The 23,708-nt window shown below is 38.7% G+C and overlaps 2 protein-coding genes and 1 non-coding gene across 3 annotated transcripts; all 3 read left to right on the top strand.

The window, feature by feature from the left end:
• Nucleotides 1-3,032: 3,032 nt before the first annotated feature.
• On the top strand, nt 3,033-8,438 carry LOC127535387 (cortexin-1). Its single transcript, XM_051953249.1, has 2 exons — nt 3,033-3,219; nt 6,080-8,438. The coding sequence occupies exon 2, from the start codon at nt 6,760-6,762 to the stop codon at nt 7,033-7,035; it is 276 nt and encodes a 91-aa protein (XP_051809209.1). The 5' UTR covers nt 3,033-3,219; nt 6,080-6,759; the 3' UTR covers nt 7,036-8,438.
• Nucleotides 8,439-12,461: 4,023 nt separating this feature from the next.
• LOC110950710 (ceramide synthase 2-like) lies at nt 12,462-22,351 on the top strand. Its single transcript, XM_022193454.2, has 11 exons — nt 12,462-12,634; nt 13,918-14,088; nt 15,030-15,147; nt 17,214-17,332; nt 17,552-17,609; nt 17,718-17,768; nt 19,188-19,280; nt 19,553-19,681; nt 20,765-20,874; nt 20,978-21,131; nt 21,475-22,351. The coding sequence occupies exons 2-11, from the start codon at nt 13,922-13,924 to the stop codon at nt 21,688-21,690; spliced, it is 1,215 nt and encodes a 404-aa protein (XP_022049146.2). The 5' UTR covers nt 12,462-12,634; nt 13,918-13,921; the 3' UTR covers nt 21,691-22,351.
• A 1,274-nt stretch (nt 22,352-23,625) lies between these two features.
• On the top strand, nt 23,626-23,699 carry trnan-guu (transfer RNA asparagine (anticodon GUU)). The gene has a single exon. It is a non-coding gene; the product is annotated as a tRNA-Asn (tRNA).
• Nucleotides 23,700-23,708: the final 9 nt, after the last annotated feature.

Below are 23,708 nucleotides of genomic sequence, written 5' to 3' on the forward strand. Positions count from 1 at the left end.
CTCTCTGTGAACAAACACAAGCTCCCAAAACCAAATATAAGGCCATCATTGCCAGTTTATGTTATTGTTATCGATTCTCTGCAGCATATATTTACATGACCTTTACTTGCTTTTAATGTGCAGCACGAGTTAGCCACAAAACCCTTTAAATCACAACATATATGTTCTAAAAGCAGCCTTCTGGAAAAAAAATCCCCCCCAGCAATGAGCGCACTTATTGTACCAATATGAATGGGGTTGAATGCACCATCCTCTGAGCAGAACGAGTCTTGGAGGCAGAGTTGTGCTTTCCTTTATGACTGTCTTTAGTTAATACAGTATGTTCTTGGTGACACACTACCACGCATACACCAAGCTGTGCTTTAGCCTACATAATAAGAAGGCTATTAAAGTAGGGAACATCGCGCCATGATGTAAGCAGATGTGGCACAATGTTTAAATGTCATACACTTTGTGATGCTTATTTTTTTTATATTTACCTTTCTGGTTTCTTTGGCTGAAAGGTGTTTTGTTGGAAGGAATTCAACAAACTTTTACAACACAGTTTGTGATTTTATCTAACCTGGAATTCAACAGAATTTAGAGAAGTTGCTCAATTTTGAGTGGAAAGCGTAACAAAAGCTTGTTTGACAGAAAAAGTTTTACTTGTATTGTCATGTTGTGACTATCGCCTGCACATTTAGAAGCTAAAGCACAACTAAGTTTTTTTTTAGGTAAGAACAAAATTGACCAACCTAGTGCAATAATTATTCACATTAAGGCTGTTATGACATCAGATTATTGCGATATGTACAAGTACATTTTTAAACATGAGATGTCAGTGTTTTAGTTTTTAAAAAATATCACAGTGCCTCAGTGCCAGCATATTACAACATTCTCAGTTCACAAATATCGATGTAATCTATCTGGCATCAGTATTCTGTCAGTTGGTCACCAGGCCATGAAATATTGACATAGACCCATTAAAACCACAAATGTTGTTTTTACACTTCGGTCTGAGTTACCCTGTCAGGTGTTCCTTATTTCCATGTGTTGTAGCTGCTGTGTCCAACAGTTTCTTTTAACAATGTTTAGTTTTGGATTATAGAAGGACACTGTTATGGTCAGACCCACAGTTGAGATCAGTCTTCCAGCTTTTGCAAAATTGGCTAAATGTGTACACAGTGTTACCCTGACCCAGACTCACCTGCTGGAGGGGGTCCCAGCTTTCCTGAAGCAGTGACCTATGAGTCTTCTTGCACCATGACTGCACCTCCCACTGAGCAATCTACAAGAATAAGAACAACAATAGAGACATTGAATTTCATAACCTTATTGGCTGGAGACTCTTATCAATTATGACCACAGTGGGCGGTCCGCTAGAGCACAGCTCAGTGTGATTAGATTATGAGCCCCTTCAGGACAGCGTTACAATCCACTGACTATTAATTAAACCTACAGGGAGATCCCATGCAGCCTCAGGCAGGGGAGATGTGGATGTGTACGAACCGCAATCTGTCTCAGTGTTTGTACAGTTTTAATTGTGTCAATTAATTACTTCTCACAGTAAGTATCTGGAGCTTAGCCACAGGCGCGATCAGGTAGCCCTGCTTGTTTTGCTCCACATTTCTTGATCACGTAATTTCTTGTAGTTTAGCAAAACTTGCAATGCAGCCTGACACACACTGTAATTAAATCACCTTGCACAATTTAAAAAACAAGTTATTCTTAAAGAAAATGCAAACTCTACACTAATGAATACATTAATCCAGTAAAAATGTTGATCAGATTTTCCTACATATACTTCCCCCCTCCAAAAAATCAAGGTAATATCCTTAAGAAATGCATGTTTTCACAGCTTCACAGTAACTTGATTTGACAGCTAAGAATATTACACTTTACACTGATGCCCCGAAATTTTTCCCCACTTAATTGAAAATATTTTCTTTGGTTTTTAAAATACATTTATCAAACTACTACATGCCATATACTGCTGCTAATTTTGAAGAAATGTTCTCAATTTATAAAAATGTAACTTTCTTTATTCTTCATTGTTTTAGGTGTTTTAGTGAATAAATGTTCTGGATCATAAAAATTAAAGATGCATTGCAGTTTAAGGTGTATGTCTGTAATTTCCAGCACTGAAACACATATTAAAAAAAACATTTTTAACTGTAATTTCTTTGGAGCAAGTTACTGCTATTAAACAGCTTTTCTCTGTTTGTTAATTTACTGATTAGAACTTTTGAATTACTGAAAGATGTGTTACCCTAATAATCGTACCAAAATTGTAAATAATGTCATCATCAAAAATCTGTATTTAATTAAATGGCTCTTTGTTTATAACATTGTTCAGTCATAAAATTATGCAATTTTTTTTAAACAGTTATTTTGTAGATTTTTTCCAGTTTTGTAAGCAAAACCAACAAAAAGTAAAGTATTAATTTACACAGACCAAAACTGCTCTAAAAAAACTGTATTTTTAGAAACTGTATTTCCTTCTGTTTATCAACTTCAATCAATTCTACTATAATTTTAAAGAAACTTTTTTTTTTACAGTATTTATGTTCATAAAATGGCTTTATTTACTTTTTTATAATCTCCTTTAAACTTCTTGTATAAAATTCTTATCACAAAAAGTCTGTGCAATAATAGGTGCTAACATTTCAAAATCTCACATGGAAGTGAAGCATTTTCTGTCACTGTTACTTTGTGTAAAAGTTGTCTTAAAGCTGAGGAAATTAGACACGTTATTTATGAGGTAAACAGAACTGATAAAGACTCACTGGCAATGTAACTTTTCCATATTGTCTGACTATCAGTGCCCCACCAGTCCTCTTATATAAAGCAAAAGCCACACATGCTCTCAGTGCTTCACTCATCCAGACGAAAAGATTATGTGTGCAGACCATGCAGGGACAGTCAGAAGTGGGCCGGGAGGGAAAGAGGGAGGCAGGGAGGGTGGTGGGGGAGGTGAGGATGGATGGAGGGAGGCAAGGAGTGTGGGAGGTGGGGCGGATCCCTCAAAGTGAGAAGACTTTAAAACCCCGGGACAGAGCAGAGGAGGAGCTGCAGGACGTGAGTTCAGAGCTGAGGGATCCCAGAGCTGTCCGTGGTGCTGAACAGCTGCTGCATCATCACCACCTCCATCATCATCATCATCATCATCATCATCATCATCATCATCATCACAGCAGCGAGCCTCAGATTACACGGCCTCACCTGTGACAACACCTCACAGTAAGTTTAATCCGCTCTCATCGTCCTCCGCTGTGTCATTGGGGTGATGCGATAACGCTGCTTGTGTTTGCTACACGTGAACTTCTGTGAGTGGAAGTTACCGAGGAGCTGCAGATGTGAGCACACGTGTGGTCGTGGGGAATTTTAGGAGTGGCACGCCTGTAAGTTGTCCTGAGCGGGTTGTACCTTGCGCGTTGTTGTTGATGTAGCTTAAAGTCACAATATTAGATTGTAACTTATATTTAGGATGATCTTATGTGGTAAATTCTAACAATTAACTATTTTAAAGGCGGAGATCCAATCAATCGTGTTATACAGTAAAGACAATTGCAGCATCACCATAATACAGGCGACATTATTGTTAGAAGCTGCATGAACCTTTAATTTTTACAGAGTAGCCCCAAAATTCACCTGTACTATGATCATTGTGTTAGAGAAGAATTCATCTTAAATAAATGCTGCTAACCCACTGTTTGATCTGATGTCCTGCAGTTCTGAAATACAGCAAAGTAGTTAAAGTAATAACTGAGTGATTCCAAAAGTTTTAAAGCAATTTAAACAGCTTCCCACCTTCTTCATCCTTTCCTATAAAAGCATGAAAATTGCACAATATTGAAATTATAAAATAAAATGTATATATTACAGAAATGACAGAAAATCAGAGGGCTAAACAGAGGGTGAATGCAGCATATACACTCAGATGTTGCATTAAACAATCCTATTTTCAGGCCTGATTTATGATGCTTTAAAACTGGAAACCATTTTTTTAACATAAAAAATATTTTGAATGTAAAACATGCTGGATATTGTATGTTTTTCTCAGGTGATCCTCAGGTAAAATAATTTGTAATTCAGCCAAGCCTCTATAATATAAAGGAATCCATTAAAATGCCTCCTGAAATTTTAATTTAAATTGACTTCAATAATTTCTGTGTTCAGCGGTATTGAACATCTTTTTAGAGGAGGGTGAAGACAACATATGCACCCAGTTACTGCATGAAACTTTTCATCTTTATGACATGAAACAATAAAAACAGGCCCAATGACAAAAAAGCTCCTTGGTGGAAGGGCTCTAGGTAGCTTTGTTTTTGGCCTGGCAGTCCTACTTTCAGGATTTACCGTAGGTTTCAACCTCTGGTTTATTTGGAGAAGTCCTTGACATTTTCAAAGCTGCTGTCATAATCCACAGGTATAAATGGGAGGTATTACAGGTATTACAGCCACGAGGAACACCATATGTCATCGCATGTGCTCTGTCCTCAGAGTTCATTGGCATTTCTGCTTTCATGAATCTGCTTTTTAACCTATTTCATTGTTGGTCTTAAAAAACGAATGGTGTGACATTTCTCCACAATTCAGTTCCAACGTCGAGTTCAGGTCAGTTTTTATTGTTCTGTTTCATGTAAATCAGACAGTCAGGCACCTCAGTGTGATTTATCCACTGCTTAGGAACCAATGACAGGTCTCTCAATGAGAATCGATGAGCTATGAAATTGATGCTGCTCATTTATTCGTATTCTCTCACTATATATATGTGTGTATATTTAGTTTCTCGGTACAACTAAGTTTCTTTCTTTGTTCTTGGCTCTGTGGTGTTTGTATATCATGACAGTCTTGGGTAACTTGCAGAGCTGTTGCCTGACCTAGAACCAACTACCCTGGTCACCTTTGAAAGCCCAGAACCTTCAACAGAACCACATGTCTGTATTTTTGTTTGAAAATTAGAACTTTAACAAGTCGGTGATCTCTTTGACTCCCTAAAAATGGATCTGTCCACTATTCCTCCACATTCTGCCACTATAAGGAAACTGATAAAGTAAAATAGTCGAAACTATCAAGCATTTTGGTTGTGTTGTGAAACTCTTGGTTTAAGTTTATTCTAATTGGGAAAAAGACCTTTAAACTCCAGTTAATTTTCTTTTGTGTTTTCTGGCAGCTGATAAAATTCAATCAAATCCCAAATTTAAATCTAAAGCAGGGTTATTCAGTTGTTCAGGGTAAACAGTACAGTTATTTTGGAGAAGGATTCTTAATGTTGTTCAAGTAATTCTTACTCTAAGTGAATCTGACTCATGCCCATGTTGTCCTGTTGTGTAAACCTTATGTGTACTTCATGGCTCTCTACTGACTATTGAGTCCGTCTTGTTTCAGTAGCTTCTTTTCCTCTGCTACATGCAGCGCTTTAAACTGTCCAGCCCTGAAGTAACCTCAGGCCATTTGATAATTGATACTGATGCAGGCAGTTTCTTTCATTATGTCTCCAAGTCCCCTATTAAAGCTTCACTTGGCCCTTTAGTCCCATCATCCGGAGAGCAGGGGGGCTATCAACGTGTCTTTGCGAGGATCAGTGGGGTGGTAAGGAGAGAGACGGAGCCTCCTGGAATAGAATCTGCTGACTGGGGAGTGCACCTAACGCAGGAAATGTCTGTCCACTCCACGGCCCATTAAAGAAGCTACAGAGAGTGTTCCTGAGCAAGAGTGCAGCAATTCTCTGAGGGTTTTCTCCATATTTTTCTCTTCTGTCTTAAGTGTCTGATTTATTTATCTTGTACTATGCCGTACCTGAGTCCAGAAGAGGAACCTTCCCCTCTTGCCTTATCACAGTTATGCTTCTGACAATAAATATTAGACAGGATATGTAATACTTGTACTAGTAGGAGCACTGTTAGGAATTGTGGAACAACTGAAATACCTCACATGGGTCCCTGAAAGAGGGAAAATCTGTAACTATTAAAATGTCCCAAGGTCCATGTCTAGCTCTAAAACTCCTGAATCAATAAGACTTTTCCTCCATTCAGCAACTCTGCAGGCTGTAAACTCATTCATTTTGCATCTGTCTTTTTTTTATCTTTTCTCTTAGGGATCCTGATGAGTCTCAAATGAAGAGGTTCCTAGTGACTGAGGTCAAGATGAAGATGTAAGAACAAGCAAACGAATCAGTGATTTGAATCCAAAAACATTCACTCAAGGACCACAACACGGATTATTTACAGCCTGCAAGGACTTGGATTGATCTATGGAACATCTTCAGCCACTCCACTGAGATTTATACTTCACATTGTAATTCCAATTTAGGCCTCCAGAGGGTGGCTATTGGATGACAGTTAAAACATTGGCAAAGTCAAGAGAAGTTGAAGTAGTGACTCTTGCTTTTTATTTTCCAGTTATCTCAAGAGCAAATGTGTGCATGTCGAAGAAAAGACAGCTATAGAGGGACACATGAACCGGTTCAATCTAATTAAACCTCGGTGAGCATGCCTCGGTGTGCTGCTCAGTTTACCAGAGGGCTTATTCATTTGCACTACTGATTTGTGCCGTGTTATTTCTGTTTGCCCCGTGGCTTGTGAGAAACACTGTGGTTGGGTTTAATCAGCTGCCAGCTGCCAGATTTCACTATGTGAGGCTCCTCCGGGTTTAGAAGTCACACTGAACGGCAAAGATGTCCACGTAGAGCCACACTACTCCTCGCAGCTCCTGATTGCACAGCAAAAGTCACACAGTAAGCACTTTTGACTTTCAAAATATTCCCTCACCTCCAAGATGAGTGACACAAACTACTGGGTTGTGGACTACGATCTCTCCTCTCCGGCTCCTCCTGGGTTCCCCAGGGGCCCCACAATGCTGCAGCCCATGGCAGGACAGCCCGAACAGGGAACTGCTCTGTGCTTTGTCGGCCTTCTCGTGCTGCTGTTGCTCTTCCTCGTGATTCGCTGTGTCCGTATCTTGTTAGATCCTTACAGCAGCATGCCATCGTCATCGTGGACGGACCATAAGGAAGGGCTGGACAGAGGACAGTTTGATTACGCACTGGTGTAAAGATGAGAAGTGACTGCCAGTGGGAACAGGATGAATCTGGAGACACCGCGAGGGTCTTTTGAGAGACTTTTGACTGGTGATGTTTGCTCCATGCCCTGTTAATAGTTTTAACATCTGGCTGTTGTTTGCTTGGTGAAAAGGGAAGCTGTCTTCAGGGCAAGATAACAATTTGAAAGCATTGAGCAGAAAATGAAAAAGCATAGCGGAGAAAAAGCAGAAGCTCTGTATCCATTTAAACTTACAGTAATTCATGTATTATTGGACTGTTGTGGTGTCTGTGATGCTTTCTGTAACAAACACTGCAGGAAGAGACTGATCAGTATCGCTGCATTACGTTATGTCACATCATTTTGTAATTCTATAATGTTTTTACAAATCCCAGTGCTGAATTACAAATAGAGAGCAGAGCTGCAGCGAGACATGTCTGGATTCAATAAAAGGAGAAATTAAATGGATTTAGGGCAGACATGGAAGTCATTTAGACAGAACTAATACACTCTGTTACAGCAGATTTAGAGACAAGACTTTAGATGTTGATTTGTCTGTAAACTGAGCTTCTTTCTTTTTGGACATCCAACTAAACCAAAAAATCTGATGAAAGATGTCATAAATACATTTCGTTAAATCGTATTTTTTAATGTGAACGATGCTGGATGTTACATGGTTTTTGTGCCACCTGTCAGATGATCCTCAGGTAAAATCATTTCTAACCAAAGCCGCTGTAATTTGACAGAATCACTTAAATTGAGCTTTACCTGCATTTTGTAATAATATTTTTCAAATTTGCTGTGTCCAAAATATACATCTTATTCTGCTACAAAAAGCTACATTTATAGTACATAACAGTTAAAACATCGTATTTTGTCTGGGCTTTTGCTGTTTCACGTCACCTTCCCTCTAAGCGGCTTAGGAAGCTCAGTGTGGAGGGTCACAGCTCTGACTGAATGTGTGTCATATAAACTTCTGATTATGAAATGCATGTAGACCAATATTGTCCCCTAATCCTTTTTGCCTTTAGCCTCCGTCCAGTGCACCAGCCAAATCTGTTCAACAGTGCCTGTAGGAATAAAAGAAAATCTAATGTCTATTTCATACTAATGATGTTTCTGCTCCTTTTGCCACTCGTTTGTACAATATTGTTCCTGCCCTTATTATACTATAAAGCCCTTTGAAATGCGGCTCTGAAAAGCTCTTTATAAATAAAGTTTAGTATGGATATTTTACTAATTTGTTTGTTTCCTTAAAGACAATGACGAAAAGACTGTTTGATATAAGTGTATGTGGTCCAACCTCCTGAATGTAGACTGTTGCTTGTAAGAAAAACTAGATATTTTCCTAACATTTCTTTTACGTGGCATTCTGTTTTTTTAATGAAATAAAGGCTTTTGTCTTGTCCAATTTTAGACAGTCTACTTCATTTACTATAGAAGCACAAGTGCATTGCATTGCAGCCACTAACACAAACACACATAAACTTTTACTTGAGCTAAAGCTGTCCTTACTGCTGCGCAAAAATCAATAGATGCAAGATTTAGAGCAAATGAAATCAATCACATGATCAATTGAGGGCTCGTAAAAAGAGTTAATTCACGAGGGTCGGCCTTCACAGCGTCAGATCACCCCACCACATGAAATATATCCCCATGAAAAGTGACTTCAGTGAGTGACTTGGACCCTCATCTGAGCACACAGCCTGTTTAGAAGAAAAAAGAGGAGCAAACACAAGAGTCAACTACATCAGCATCATCATAAAACACAAGATTTTAGGGTATTTGTTGGGATTTAGTTAACAAGAACATGGCACTGTCAGACTGAAGTTATTCCCTCAGTATTCCTTCATTTTTGGTTTTTAAAAAACTGATTTAGTTGCACAGATTAAAAAGAGAATTGGTATAATTTTAGTCTCCTCCAAGACATATTTCTCTGCAGCTGCAGTTTGTGATCACTCTCTCGCTGGAACTTACCCATCTGGTTTGCTGTGACCTCTTCTGGATACTTTGAGAACGACAATCCAACGTACTTCTCAACTAAGAGAAAACACATGAAAAAAAATAACTCATTCAATTCAATCTACTCTGAAAGACATTTATATTGGGGGGGGAAAAAGTGACAAATGTGTGAATCTAGGAGAAGTCAAGTGAGGCTAGAGAGTGAACAACGGGAAAGAGTCATAGTTCTCATGCAATGATTTGGACATGCATACAAACCCTTATTCAGAAGGCGACATATGGAGGCCAAATACAAAGTGTGCATTTGGCAATCTAAGAATTTTTACATCTGATCATACATTGATTGAAAGATTGTCCTCCTATAAATACTTGGGAATATTCATTTAATGTACATATCTATATTGCCAAAAGTTTTCGCTCCCCCATCCAAATAATCAGAATCAGGTGTTCCAATCACTTCCAAGGCCACAGGTGTATCAAATCAAGCACCTAGGCATGCAGACTGCTTTTACAAACATTTTTCAAAGAAGATATCTGTGGTCATAAATGTAGAATAAAGAGTGCTGAGTCAGATTATGCCAACTAGACAGAAACAGTCATGCACCGCTCACAGTTTATCAGCCTTCAACAGATGACTGGACACACAGTGCAGCACCCCCACCTCATTAGCCTGGTATTCAACAGGACAGATTTTGCCTCAGTGGGTTCTGACAATTTACTTCCTTGACAAAACAACAAAGCCATTCAGTTCCCTTCACCCTCTCTCATAATGCACACACACAAACACAAACACACTTGTGCACATACACACAGATATGCAAACAAGGCTGGACCACAGAAAAAAACACGACCGCAGGCCCAGCTGATATGAATAACACTCATTTTCATATATTTCACATCTGATCTTTTAGCAGCAAGATGTTTGCGTCTCTGTTTCAGTTTGTGAACACTAGAACACAGATGCTTTCCTCAGTCTGTACAGGTAAACTCTCTGGCAGAAACAGTCAGGAACAAACTTGCACACACATCGAGCAGCCCCTCTCGCGAACACACACTTCTTCTGTGAATGAGGAGAGCAATGTCACGTCCTAATCTGACATCTAAACCTAACCTACCCTGAACATAAAACCGAGGTTTCACATTGGACTGGAAATATTTACATCGTGGAGACTTGTTTTTTGTTGCCAAAAGAGATTCAGATCCTCCCAATATGACTGCAATATGACACACATTAAGGTGAAGCACAGCCAACACCCACACATATGCAAATCATAGTAGATTGTCTGCTATAAAATGTACACAAACTCTCTCTCTGTACACACAAAGTCCTTTAAACACATTTTACATATAAATGATTGAATAGCACGCTTATGTTATGAGACACAATACAGCTGTGGTCCCGACCGGTCTGCATGTCACAAAAGATTATGTCATCTGCATAACAACAGTGATGTTATCTGCTTATCTTGGGGGATAAGCAGGCCGAGTTTTGTTGACAGTGCTGGATGAAGAGGAGGATGGTGCGATGCAGATTGGATCAGTGTGCGCTGGAGCAGGTTTAGAGAAGCGTGCAGCTTCGAGGTGGGCGTGTGCCAGTACAGTTTGCATTACAGCCGTGCACAGAGTCCTCAGTGACGGCATACAGGTTTGTTCAGGGTTAAGTTTGAGCTTGAGAGCCAGGATGTGCACACACAAACTCACAACGGTGTGTTTACCTTCAAACTGTGAAGTCCTGGAAGTGTCCTGGATTGCTGCTGTCGGTGTTATCAACTGCTTTCATGTGGTAACCATGGAGAAGTCTGTCATGAGCGTAATCCACAGTGGAGTACAAGGAAATGCAATGAGATATACTTGGAGTATAAATATTACAATGCAAGGAAATGCAGTGAGGTATAATAATTTATGTTGTCTGTGCCATGATTTAGGCATGTCCCAGTTTGTACCACTCCTGTATAATCATGTTCTTTATTGGAGGAGATGCCCAAACTCACAACAAGGTCTTACTGTTTGAATTATGCATCTGTGAACTTCAAAAACTTGAAGTTACACTGCATTAAAGAAGATGGAAAAGTAAGAACTGTACATTCACTGTTGCAATTTTGATAATAATTAGTTGTAAATAAACATCAAAGTCATTTTAAACTTCAACAGCTGCATTGTTAGGCATGGGTATCTGAGATTATGGCTCTTTAATGTCTTACAAATGCTATATTATTAACCCAGAGCTATTTTTTTCTTGGTTTGTTTTCACAAAAAAGAAATTAATAAATTGATCTATTCGTCTGTCATTCTGGTCATGTGTTAAGACATATTTAGACTGACACTGACATTGAGTTTAAGAATTGTACAGATCAGAATCAAATCAGTTGACTGCCAAGTAATTTTTTACATGTGAGGAATTTGACATGGTGATTTGGTGCATTACAGTAAACACTGACAAGCAGATTTATTTATTTTAAAAAGAAGGATAAAAGCTTAAAGCAGCAAGTGGTACCATCCACTAACAACCATTTTCTGGGGTTTGGAGTTCTATTTTGAACTTTATATTATAATTATAGAATATTTTAACCCCAAAAAAGAAAATTGCTGCACAGCATTGCAGATGCTCCTAGACAAATGGAAGTCATTTGCATACAAATGTGTTGGCAGAAAGTCAGACCCAATTTTCCCAAATATACAAAACTAGTCTCAAAATCTTACTTTTAATAGTATCTACAATATTGTTCAAAAGAACTCTATATATTGCAACCAAAAAATATAAGCAATATCTGCATGGTTTGATGTAAGGGATGGGTTAGCATAACTCTACAAAACAATAAACAAATAAATAAGTAGATAAATAAATGGATAAAATATTCTAGAAACACATTTGAATAAAGTTCTTTCAGGAACTTCTCTGAATTGAGCTGTTAAAGTTTCCCCCACAGACATCCCCAAACAAGCAGCATTCCTTAAATATCCCCAGAGTTCCTTGAGGCTCTACTAATTCTCAGAGAATACTAAAAGATAACCACAAAGCCCACTTTACAATCTGTTGAGGCATTGCAGTGAGTTCAAGTAGTGAGTTAAGGGGTTATGAACCGTTTCTCTGAGCAGGAAACGCCCCTGTTGGTGTTAAAAGTCTCACAACCATCAAACTGCTTCCTCTACATATAAAAAGAATAGAGAATAGGATTTTCAAAATAAAGGTACAGATAAGAGACTGCAAATTATCCCTTTGTTTTAGATGTGAACAAAACTTGGAATTCGTAAAACGTAATTATTTGAAAGATGGCACTACATATCCTACTAATTTGACACACTAATATTTAAAGCCCCATGCTTCAAAATTAGCGTTTGTCTGTGTTGTGTCTTTGGAAAAATAAAAGCAGGCTGGTTCGTTGGCTCCTCTCAGTTTAACCTGCAGCTATCTCTACAAAAGGAAGGCCATTATTTTTGAGAGTTGCACCCACTAAACCCTTCCAATCGTGTCTACCTTGACGTGATGACCGAGGCGCTCACTTTCTTCCCCTGGTGTCGTCGTTAGGATACAGCGGCACCGAGGCGCATCCACAGACACACAGAACTCCAACTAAATCTCAGTTTAGCTGGATTTTATCATTTTTCTGCCGAATTTCATCAGTTCGTCGCTTCTACAGAGCTGCTCACAGGTAAGTTTCTGCTCTGAAACCCTTTTTCCCCCAACAGTTTTTCTACAACTCCGTGTTTCACAGTGGAAGTGAACAGCCCACTTCTAGCTGCGCTGCACTTTGTTTTTAGGCACGACATGAAATATTTATTCATTAGTGCATCGACTTGTACTTCATGCTCTTTATTTTGGGTATTTTTATTACTTATTTTAGTGCCTTTTTGTTTCAGATTTTCGTTAAGTACACGTACGGCTTTTTAATGCAATGTTTACAGTCTATAAGTGATATATTGATGATATTTTGTTGCTAAAGTATAGACAGAGAAAGTATAGACAGATATCAAATGTTGTAAATATTATACTATGTTGTGCATAAGTTCTGTAGATGTTTATGCCAACATGGTAATGCTCTTTCTCTCTTATGGTACACTCAAAATGAAAGTTTTGGAAACAATTTACTTTCCTTAACTAATTCAATTTACTGGTATTTTACAAATTTTCCCTGGTTTGTTTCCGTGATTTTACCATTGTCTAGTAAAATCACAGAAAAAGTATGAATTTACATCTTGACTGTAAGAAAACAAACAAACAAAAGACAGGCTGAAACTTTGAATGGCATCCTCAACAAAAATCCGCATTTTTTTGCAAAAGTAGTAATTTGTTCTTTTATGTTTGTCCAAAGAATTATTGTTTACCTTGTTTGAATCAACAAAAAATCATTATTTTACAGTATTTGCCTCTACTAGAAAGAAAAAATATCTATAATGAGGACTGAAAAAAACATAATTTTGCAACTGTTATTTTACAGATTCTCCCTGTTTTGTTTAATTACAGATAATAGTCAGTGCAATCACACAAAAATTAATCATTTAGATGCTTGCTGTAGAAAAACAGGTGAAAACTGTAAATAATGTCCATGATTAATTCTGTCTTTTACAATGTATGACCATAAAATCACACTGTTTAGCTGTATTTAAATTAGCAAAAAGTGTATTTATTTTACAGATATTGTCAGTTTATTTCATTGCTTTCACCATTTTTTTTTAACTATATATGCCACCACTTTTGTAGCATATTTCTTCTGGTACTATTACAGTCAGACTCTCATCGTTTTATTTATTTATTTTCAGATCGTACCTACTAATACACACACTCTCATAGACAATTCCAACCAAACCCAGTATTACGCCCCCCAAACTGAATCCACCTGGATGAAACTGTATTTGTGTGAGCAGTGAACCTCTCTTTTAACCATCCCCTCCTCTATGTTTACATTCTTCCTACTCTTCTCCTCTCCATCCACAGAAACATGGACCTGCTGCCAGACTTATGGAGGCAGGACTACTGGCTTCCTCCTGGTGTGACCTGGAGAGACATGGAGCAGCTGGCAGACTCTGACCGGCCTCGACCCCAGGACCTTCTCGTAGCCCTGCCCCTCGCTCTGGGCTTTGTTGCTCTGCGCTACGTGTTTGAGAGGTGCGACACACCTGAGCTGGAAAGATGCGATTGAAGGATTGTTTGGGAAAGTGTCTGCTTTACTATTGTAGGTCCCTGTCTTTTCTGCTGTGCAGCTGTTAATTAAACCTGCCAAACCTGGAATAATACCCACATGTCTTCTTTTAAGCAGTCATCTGAGGTTTCATTTAAATATGGCTGGTCATGCAACGTTTCCTGTGTATGGCCAGGCGTCCAGTATCATACAGAGGACTTTGTATTTGTAAGAGGATATGAGCTGTGGGACGGTGAGCAGGTGTTTTGGGAGAGCAGAGCAGCCATTGTTATCATCAAGGAAAAGGGCTTTGAGGACTTGAGGGAGAGGAAGCGAAGGAAAGAAAGAGAGGGAGAGAAACAGCCAAACAGAGCATTTTTTTAGTAAGTTATTACAAAAAATAAACCGAATCCTGTGTGCAAGCAGTCAAACTTCTAAATTCTATCAAGGAAACAGATTCTCAGTTACAGAGCTGAGTGAAGGTGGCAGTAGGCTTGTTAAGAGTGCATAACAAGCCCCACAAACACACCCACTCACACATCCTCACACTTTCCTCACATCTTGGTTGATTACATCCCCAGTGGGTTTCTGTTCTAATATTCACAGGAGTGAAAAAAAAGCAGGACAGTACATAAAAAAAGGCTTGTTAAACACTTAAAACATCCTTTATCTCATCCTAATGTTGCTTCCCTGTGAAAACCTGCATCTCCAACTTTTTTCCAGCTTTGTGACTTTGTATTGTCAGTTAGTGGTTGGTGGTTTTTAAACCGTTTTAACATTAAGCTCAGTGGTAATTCAATACATCCGTGGACAAACATATGGCTGCTGCCCGCTTTATTCTGTACAGTGATTACAGATCTACATCCACTGCAGGCTGCCTGTTCCGACTAACCCACATCATTTGTGTAAGCTGTCTTTTGTTCTCCAGGTTTTTTGCCCCACCCATGGGCAGATTCCTGGGGGTAAAGAATAGATTGCAGGTGACTGCTGCCCCCTCCCCGAAGCTGGAGTCATTTTACACCCAGAGGAGCAGACAGCCGACACAGGTGAGCCTGAAAATGCCTCTTCATGCATCTGGGGATGTTTTTAATCAGATGAAAGAAGTAACGTGTTTTTCAACCATTAAAACAAATTATTTAAAGGCATTATAGAGGATGTTTCTTTTTGTATAATTTGTCTGATTCACATAAAATGAATATACTGACCTTTAGTGGACTTGTACGTATGGTCTCTAAAAGAATAAAAAATGAAAAAAAAAATAACTGTGGACATGGCAGGACCTGAAAAACATCAGCCAATCAATGCGCTCGGACCGAGGCGTTTGCTTTGCTCCCTTTAGTGTCAATCAAAAATCTTCCGGCTCTGGCCTAGTTACGTAGATTACGTACGCCTTGGACTTACGTGTTTTGTATGTGTTGCTTTGGTATAGCTTCGTAGTTAGCTGGCGACTTGTTTTGCTCATCTTTTATTTACATAATGGCAGATAAAGATCCAGGGGGACCCAGCCGTAAAAGACAACTTCACGAATCCTAAGCAAGTTTCTGGAGGGGGGTGTTTCTTCGTAAATGTTAAGAGGGGGGAGGTTAGAGGGGGGTGAGGGAGAGGTTGTATGTGCGCATGCGCATGCTACGTTCAAAGTCGTAGGAAATTAAATCTCCTCTAATGCCTTTAATTGAAAACCACCTAAAAAGATTATTAAATTGAAAGATTAAAGGAAAGGGGTGGTTTGGAACAAATGTGGATTATGATCCCTTATAAAAAGCCTTGTCTTGGGGCCTCTTGTCATATTTCAGTAGTCCCTACTTTCCCCTCTAACTTCTTAAAAAATGTTTCACTTAAAATGCGGTAAATAATGCAGTACTTTACTAAAAAATAAAAACATGATTACAAAGTGTAGCAGACACTTTCCTACAGCATTAGTCACCTCACAATCCTTCAACTTTATCTTGTTACCTTTTAAAGTGGAAGTGCTCAAATAAAATGCTTAAGTGTATATGAAGCATTTAAAACTACAAACAGGTGATGAAGGAAAACGCAACATAAAGTGTCTTTGTATTGTACTGGAGAGATGAATACAATTCTTTCAACACATGTTCGCTTGTGGTGTTTAATGATAGAGGTGGACAACGTTGACATTTCGGTCCAAAATCTATAAAAGGTGATTAGGTGGGTAAAGATCTGTGACCTTGAAGACCACAACGTATAATTAACACAATATTCATACTCCTTAAACCATTCAGTGACCCTTTAGTGCCCTTTATGGACTTTGTTGTCCTAGAGGAGGCCATTCCCATCAGTATATTATCAGTATATGGTATATATTTGTTGCAACTCCACCAGCTACAACAGTCACATGCTAGAAACACACGGGCACTTTTGTATTAAAGATCATGTATTGTCAACAGGGCAAATTTTTTTTAAAAGTACTTTTTAAAGTTACTGTCTTTACTAGTTCATTATCTGAACCCACTGAAAGAAAGATCAAGTTCACAGGTTTTCAAGCTTCTCAAATTTTCTTTCTAAAGCGTTTACTTCCTCTTGTTAGTGGTTGGGGGATCATGTTCTGTAGGAGAGCATTAGGATAACATAGTAACACATTCTTGTTGTTGGAGAACCATCCTGGAGGTGAAACACACCATCACATGTACAGTCATACATGCTTATTGTCCTTTCACTGTTTTTAAATAAGTTTGAAATCATTAATATTTGCTTAAATAAGCTTGGAATCATTAATATTTGCTTTATATAAAACACTAACAATGATTTTTAAAAGGCTTTGCTGAATAACATGACCAATTTTAAATAAACTCAGCAGGCCTGTTTGTTTTCAGCTTGCAAATGATCATTAATATGTTCAAAACTATGTCAAAAAACAAATAGTAGGGGCAGATTATTTCACTTACAGCCACAATAATATTTCGTTCCATTTGTGTCCATTTATTGCATGGTAAGGTTGAGTTATCTAATGGAAAGAATAACACCAAGAGCCTTTATCAGGTTCCTCTGTCTCGCATTTCCTCTTTTCTGTCTGAAATTTCTGTTTAGATTATACTTTCTGCTTTCCATTCCTCTTCACCTCATATATTCCTCTTTTGTGCTGTTGTTGTTTCAGAGTGAAATTATTAGTTTGATGGTGTCGTGTGGCAAAACCCAGAGACAGATTGAGACCTGGTTCAGACTCCGAAGGAACCAAGACAGGCCCTGTCAAACCAGGAAGTTTGGTGAAGCTGCGTAAGTGTTTCTTTCTTCAACGTTTTCCTTGTTCAAGTTACAGCTGACTTCCCTCATGAGCACCTGCTTCTCCAGTCGCCGAAAACCCATCAACAGTCCAGGAAAAATCCATGAGAAGTTGCTTATTTTTGCAAGAGTTACCTCTAAGCTATGTCTGTTTGCGTTTTTAAAATTCCTTTAGTGTGGTAAAAATGTCTGATGTCAGGTTTTATTTTGCAGTTGGAGGTTCTTTTTCTACCTCACTGCCTTCATGGCTGGATTGTCCTGTTTAATTGATGTGAGTAAGAATGAGTTTCGGAAACATTTAAATGGATGATTAAAACATAATTTATGACTGTCCTTCCATACATTTCAGCCTGCTTAGGTTTCTTCCTTCTCCCTACAGAGACCCTGGTTCTGGGACCACAGGGAATGTTGGAGGCAGTATCCAGTTCAGGTGAAAGCATTGCTTACATCACCTCACTGCTTTGGAAAAACAGAATCTGCTCCATCAAAATAGTTTGCAGGAAATGTCTTTCTGTTTGGTCAGGCAAGTTAAGGAAAACAAAGACTGTATTCATACAAATGCAGCCCAAAAAAATGAGGAAAGTTCATGCTTTATGTAGAAATGTTCAGCTTTGTATAGGTAGATAATCTAGTGAGAATCGGTAAGGCTGAAAACTGAGATGGAACAAAACAGATTGAATTTGTTTGAAAGAGGAAAGTAAAACAAGCCGTGAATCCATTTTTTCCCTTAATGATACTGGCTCTAACAATGAACTTGCTGTCTAACTCTAGTTCAGATTCAGTTACTCATCATTTGGGAACTGAAATCTGAATGAGATTGAGGGACATGATCAGGAATGTTCAAGGAAATTAATGAATCATATTTTTAGGTTTTGTTTTTGCAATTTATTTGTATTTCTGACTGTATGTAAATTTCGTTGCTCGCAACCTTTGGAAATGAACCTGTCTCTCTTCAGCTCTGAACTTTCATATTTAACTCAGCCTGTGTCTACATTCAAAACAGCTCAAGCCTCACAATATATCATACTTGGCTCAAATAACCTTACAGGATTGTTTGGCTTACAGGATGCAAGAAGGTGACACCTTCCTTGTATTTCTCTAAAAGCTTTAAGTTACATCTTCAAATTCCTTTTTTCTCACACTGTAGCAAACATTACAGTTTCAGTGCAAAAAAGGCAACATAGCAGAGGATGGTTTCGATCCATCGACCTCTGGGTTATGGGCCCAGCACGCTTCCGCTGCGCCACTCTGCTGCATGGCTCCAATAGGCCTTAAACACATCCTTTCTTGGGGCACCATAGGCGGGGCCTGTGTTATCTGTTAGGCTGCTGCTGCTAGAAGAGAGGAGACACTGTACACAGACCTGTGTTCAGTGATACTGGTACACTATATTGTTTTTTTGGTGATCTGTGCGTTTGGGTGATGTTGTAGCCTACAATGTAGAGCGATTATGTGGTTTATGAGATACCAAAATAATGTGTTTTTTTTTTAAAGCCGCTTTTTTGTTGTTGTTTTTTTGTTGGTATTCTTGGTTTAAAAAATATTTTGATTACAGTTGATTAGTTCTCAAAACTACTTTCTATAATTTTTTTGTCTTGCGACTCATTTATCCATTAACTTATTTCAGCTTTCTGTCATTTATATATTCTAACTGTTCCTTTCTGGAAGGTTTGATGACACAATTCTTAGCTGCAAAGATTATTCCTCGATGTTTTGAGTTTTGTTCAGTAAAATGATTAAAACCATCCAGCTTTTGGCTGACTTGGGTGCCATTCTAGTCTTGATAGTAAATACTGAGGTGTTTCTGAATGACTTTTTAATTGACTTATTAATAATTCTTCCTCCTCAGCGCATGGAGAGAGCTCACTACTGGTATTACATGCTGGAGTTGGGATTTTATGGCTCTCTGCTCCTCCGGATCTCTGTAGACATCAAGAGGAAGGTGAGTTTCCTTCACCGATAAATGCTTCACTGTCGTTTTCTTCTTGACTCACCACATATTTGCCCTTTAGTGAAGTGCTTAAGTCAAGGTATTATGATTGTGTTTGCTTTACCGTGGTCGTATTTTGTGCTTCACCCACTTCACTTTTGCTTTAATGGGAAACTACACTCACAAATGGTTAATGAGTAACTGAAGAACAGGAATTTAAATTCTTCTGTTGAAGGTTAGTTTGGTTTACTGCATTAATCCTTCACATATGTTTGCTTTCTCAGGATTTTAAGGAACAAGTGGTACACCATTTGGCTACTATCTTCCTGCTCAGTTTCTCTTATTGTGCCAACTACATTCGTATTGGCACCTTGGTCATGTTGCTTCATGATTCATCTGACATTCTGCTGGAGGTAACAGACACATTGTTTCATCCGTACTGCGCAAACAAGATCAAGGAGGCAGATTTTCACAGATATCATGTGACTTCGGAGTGTCAATTTGTAACCAAGTCCTTAGAAATAGAATTAGTCTCTTCTGTACAAACTCAGCCCAACCAACATGAGAAAAGAACCTGACTCTCTAAATGTTGTATACAGAAATTCAAACCACTTTTTTTCATTTTAGTTTTTTATTTCCTTTTCACTCATTTACATGAACAAAACAATAAACAAGTATGGGATCAGCTCATCACCAAAGTGGGGCAGTTACAGTCGACATTAGTGTTCCATTATAAAAAACAAAAAAGTCATTCAAATGCTGATGTCCTTGCCTGTAAACCTATTCCATTTACTCCACTTTCGATCAAAATCATCTTTTTTAATTCTTAAACAATATGTCATTTTTTCCATCACATATATTTCCTGTACTATATCTAACCATTGCTGATGTCTAGGTGGATCTGAAGCAGGCCAGTTTCCTGTTATGGCCTTCCTGCCAGCCGTGAGAAGAATTTTAACCAAATAGTTATCTTCCTTCAGTATAACTTTACCGATATTTCCCAGGTATAGAGTGGAGCACTTCTTAATAATCCAAGTACTTTGTTCAAACTGCACTTTTGACTGAAAGAAATGAATATCTACTCTGAGATATTTGTAGTAGCCTGAAGGAAAATGCTTTAGAAGGAGGATCCTGTGACTGGGTCCTGATATCTAGAAGCACTTCAGCAGCCTGAGGTGGTTTTTGTTTACATGACAAAACAAACGAGAAACAGATTAAAGTGACCTAATCCTTTCCAGCTTAACTGAGTAAGCAAAAGCAACTATAAATACATAGCCTACAAATGATGTAGATAACAATTCAGCACACACTAAATAGCATTGGTCTGCAGCGGATGAACGGCTGCATCTGAGCTAACTTGATCATGTTTATTTTCCCCCGATTGAAAACACAGTTTTAGTTTTTCTTCTGTCTCAATCCCTTATTGCATAATTTTCACACAAAGCTCTCATTGTGTTTCGTATTATCAGTTTGATTAACTATGAATAATTCTGCAGTCGGCAAAGATGTTCAACTATGGCACTGGCTGGAGGAAAACGTGTGACACGCTGTTTGTTGTGTTTGCTGTGGTTTTCCTTGTGACTCGACTGCTGATTTTCCCCACCAAGTAAGTGATGTTCTTCCCTTTTTTATTCATAAATTACTCAATAACTGCTTAATGCAACTCGACTGACGATTAAGTCTACTGTTGGTAACTTGACTACTTACAGAATCATTCGCACCACCCTGGTACTGTCCATGGAGGTATTTGAGCCCTTTGCTGGCTACTACTTTTTTAACATCCTGCTGATGGTGCTGCAAGGTCTTCACATCTTCTGGGCGGGCTTAATCATTCGCATGGTCTATAAGTTCCTGAAAGGCAAGGTGAGAACAAGTAGTGAAGCTTAAATAAGACATTTTGTTGTCTCTACAGAGTAAATATAAGTGATTGCACTACATGGCCGCATTTTTTTTGGCCACACGCATGTGAGCAAGGAGCAACATTAACCTCGTGAAAAGCACTAAGTGTCATGCAGACAGAACATCAAGAACTGAATCACAATGTGCTTTACCAGCTGACCCACAGCCTCCTATTGCACCATAGCAGCTTTGAAAGGAAAATAAATAATGGTGTCCTTTTCTAATGCTGCACAAAACATCTAAGAGTGGATGAGTTCCTCTGTTTTGTCGTTCATTTTTAACCCTCTGTATCTGCTCGTGTCCTCAGCTGGAAAAAGATGAACGCAGTGATGAAGAGAGTGAAATTGAAGAGGAAGAGTTGGACAAAGGGGGAGAGGAAAATATGGATCACGGAGATCGTTACTGGGAGAAAAGTAAAGACACTCTTAACTCCAAACTATCGATGCTGACAAACAGTTGTGTCCTTAATAACTTGACCAACCACAGGTCCTCAGTCGCTGATAGAATGCGTAAGGCTCAGTAAAGACCGCTTTTCCGTAAAGTTCCAGTTTCAGACATTGTTTTATTTCGGATTGTAAAACGGGTGTGATTGATAACCCTCTTTACCCCAGTTCCTGTGTGCTGATGAAACTGAGGCCTACTATTCACCAAGTAAAGAGGTGAGAGTTTATTTATCAATCCTCACATAACATCTGTCATAGCAGAGGATGGTTTCGATCCATCGACCTCTGGGTTATGGGCCCAGCACGCTTCCGCTGCGCCACTCTGCTACATGCTATCAAATCACTCCTTCCTTCCTGTCTTCGGTAGCACACACAATACCCCTTTATGATGCTTTTTTTTTGTGGACATAGACAGCAGTCTGTGGGAAGAAAAATAAGGCAATCGTGTGAATGTCCAGTGCATACTAATGTACACAGTAGCCTACACCTCAGACTAGTACTATGTACAGACAGTTTTTTATTTGGCAGGTTTACTCAGAGGATGTTTGAAAAAGAGAAAAAGTCACTATTAACTAGGAAATACAACAATAGCAAAGATGCACACTAAGTATGTTTATGTAAGTCCAATATAGACAGATATGCTCTTTTAATATTGTAAAATAGCTTTTTCTTGATAAATTGTAACACACTTACAGCTGACACTGAAAGGCTGAAAATAAAGTGATCTTTTAGTCTTTCAGAGTCTGTCTCTTGTGATGTTTAAGACGCTGAAATGGTTTTGGTGTATGATTCTCATAAAATTCCATTGTTTCATTGACCATCACATAGGATCTGTAAGTGTCAGTTTACAAATAAAAAATAAGCTAGTTCGTTAAAAAATACCACCTTTTTGTCTGTAAGTTGTTTATTTACGTTTTGGCTCAATATTGTAAGCGCTCATTACTTCAAAGGTTAAAGTATGTTCATGTTTTTTATTATGCATGTTGATTAAAACATGCAGAAATCATGCGGTGAAGTTGTAGCTGCAGTGCCACAGCAGCATCTAGTGGTTCAGACCAGGACCACACTACAGAGCTGGGAGGTGCTTTATGAGTTCACCTGTAGTAGATGTGTGGCTCTGAATCTTCTCAAAGATGACACGACGGAGGCAATGGCAAGAGGTCAGTTGCATATACTTACTATTTATCTATTGAAATGTAGCTAAACAATGCAAAAGAAAAAGCGAAGTCGCTCCTTTCCAGGTAAACAAGCGAAGTTTTCTTAGGACACCATAGTCTGTTAGCAGAAAGGGATTTGAGAATTTAATTATCTGGCTTCTCCGTCGGTTGTGAGTTACAACCTACGGCGTTATAACTAATCATACGTGTTGCTGTACAAATGAATATCTGAGCTGGTAGTTAATGCTCTCGTTTAATTAGTTAGCGTTGTTATGTTTTAACACTCTTTAATATAATGTTATGCTATAGCTAACAGGTGTCCAACTTGTTAGCTAGCGTAACATTATATTTTATAAATTTGGCTGTATATAAAAAAACAGATGGAACATCCACTGTGTGCGCAAATGTCGACAACAGTTATCCTAATTATAATTTTAAATAAGTAACGTCAACGATTTCACTCAAATCTGGTTAAGTTAACAGCAGTGGGTAGTCGAGCGAGAAAATACGGTCATTTGGCAGCGAACAGCGGGAGGTTTGTAGTTGTTTTTAGCATTTAAAAAGATATAATTAAGCTACTTACCCTTTCCCTGTTTGAATTGTTGCCTTCGATTGCTGTCGTTTTCGACATTTTGTTGTGTCTTTTTAATCATTTCCATGTTTTTGATTTCGCCTGTAGCGCTGTTAGCCACCTAGCGGCGAAAAAAGTGAACGCACCTTGTTCCGTTAACGGTGCGCGACAGGCGGCGTTGCCACAGGGGGGCGCATATGAGCCAACCCCACTAACTGTCAAAGTGAACGTTAATCATTGACAGTTTCCTTTATTACTGTATACATGTACAAGCGATGGTCACAGTTGTCTCTGTGGCGCAATCGGTTAGCGCGTTCGGCTGTTAACCGAAAGGTTGGTGGTTCGAGCCCACCCAGGGACGATTTCTATT

The sequence above is a fragment of the Acanthochromis polyacanthus genome, chromosome 9, assembly GCF_021347895.1.
Source record: "Acanthochromis polyacanthus isolate Apoly-LR-REF ecotype Palm Island chromosome 9, KAUST_Apoly_ChrSc, whole genome shotgun sequence".
Classification (NCBI taxonomy): Eukaryota; Metazoa; Chordata; class Actinopteri; family Pomacentridae; genus Acanthochromis; species Acanthochromis polyacanthus.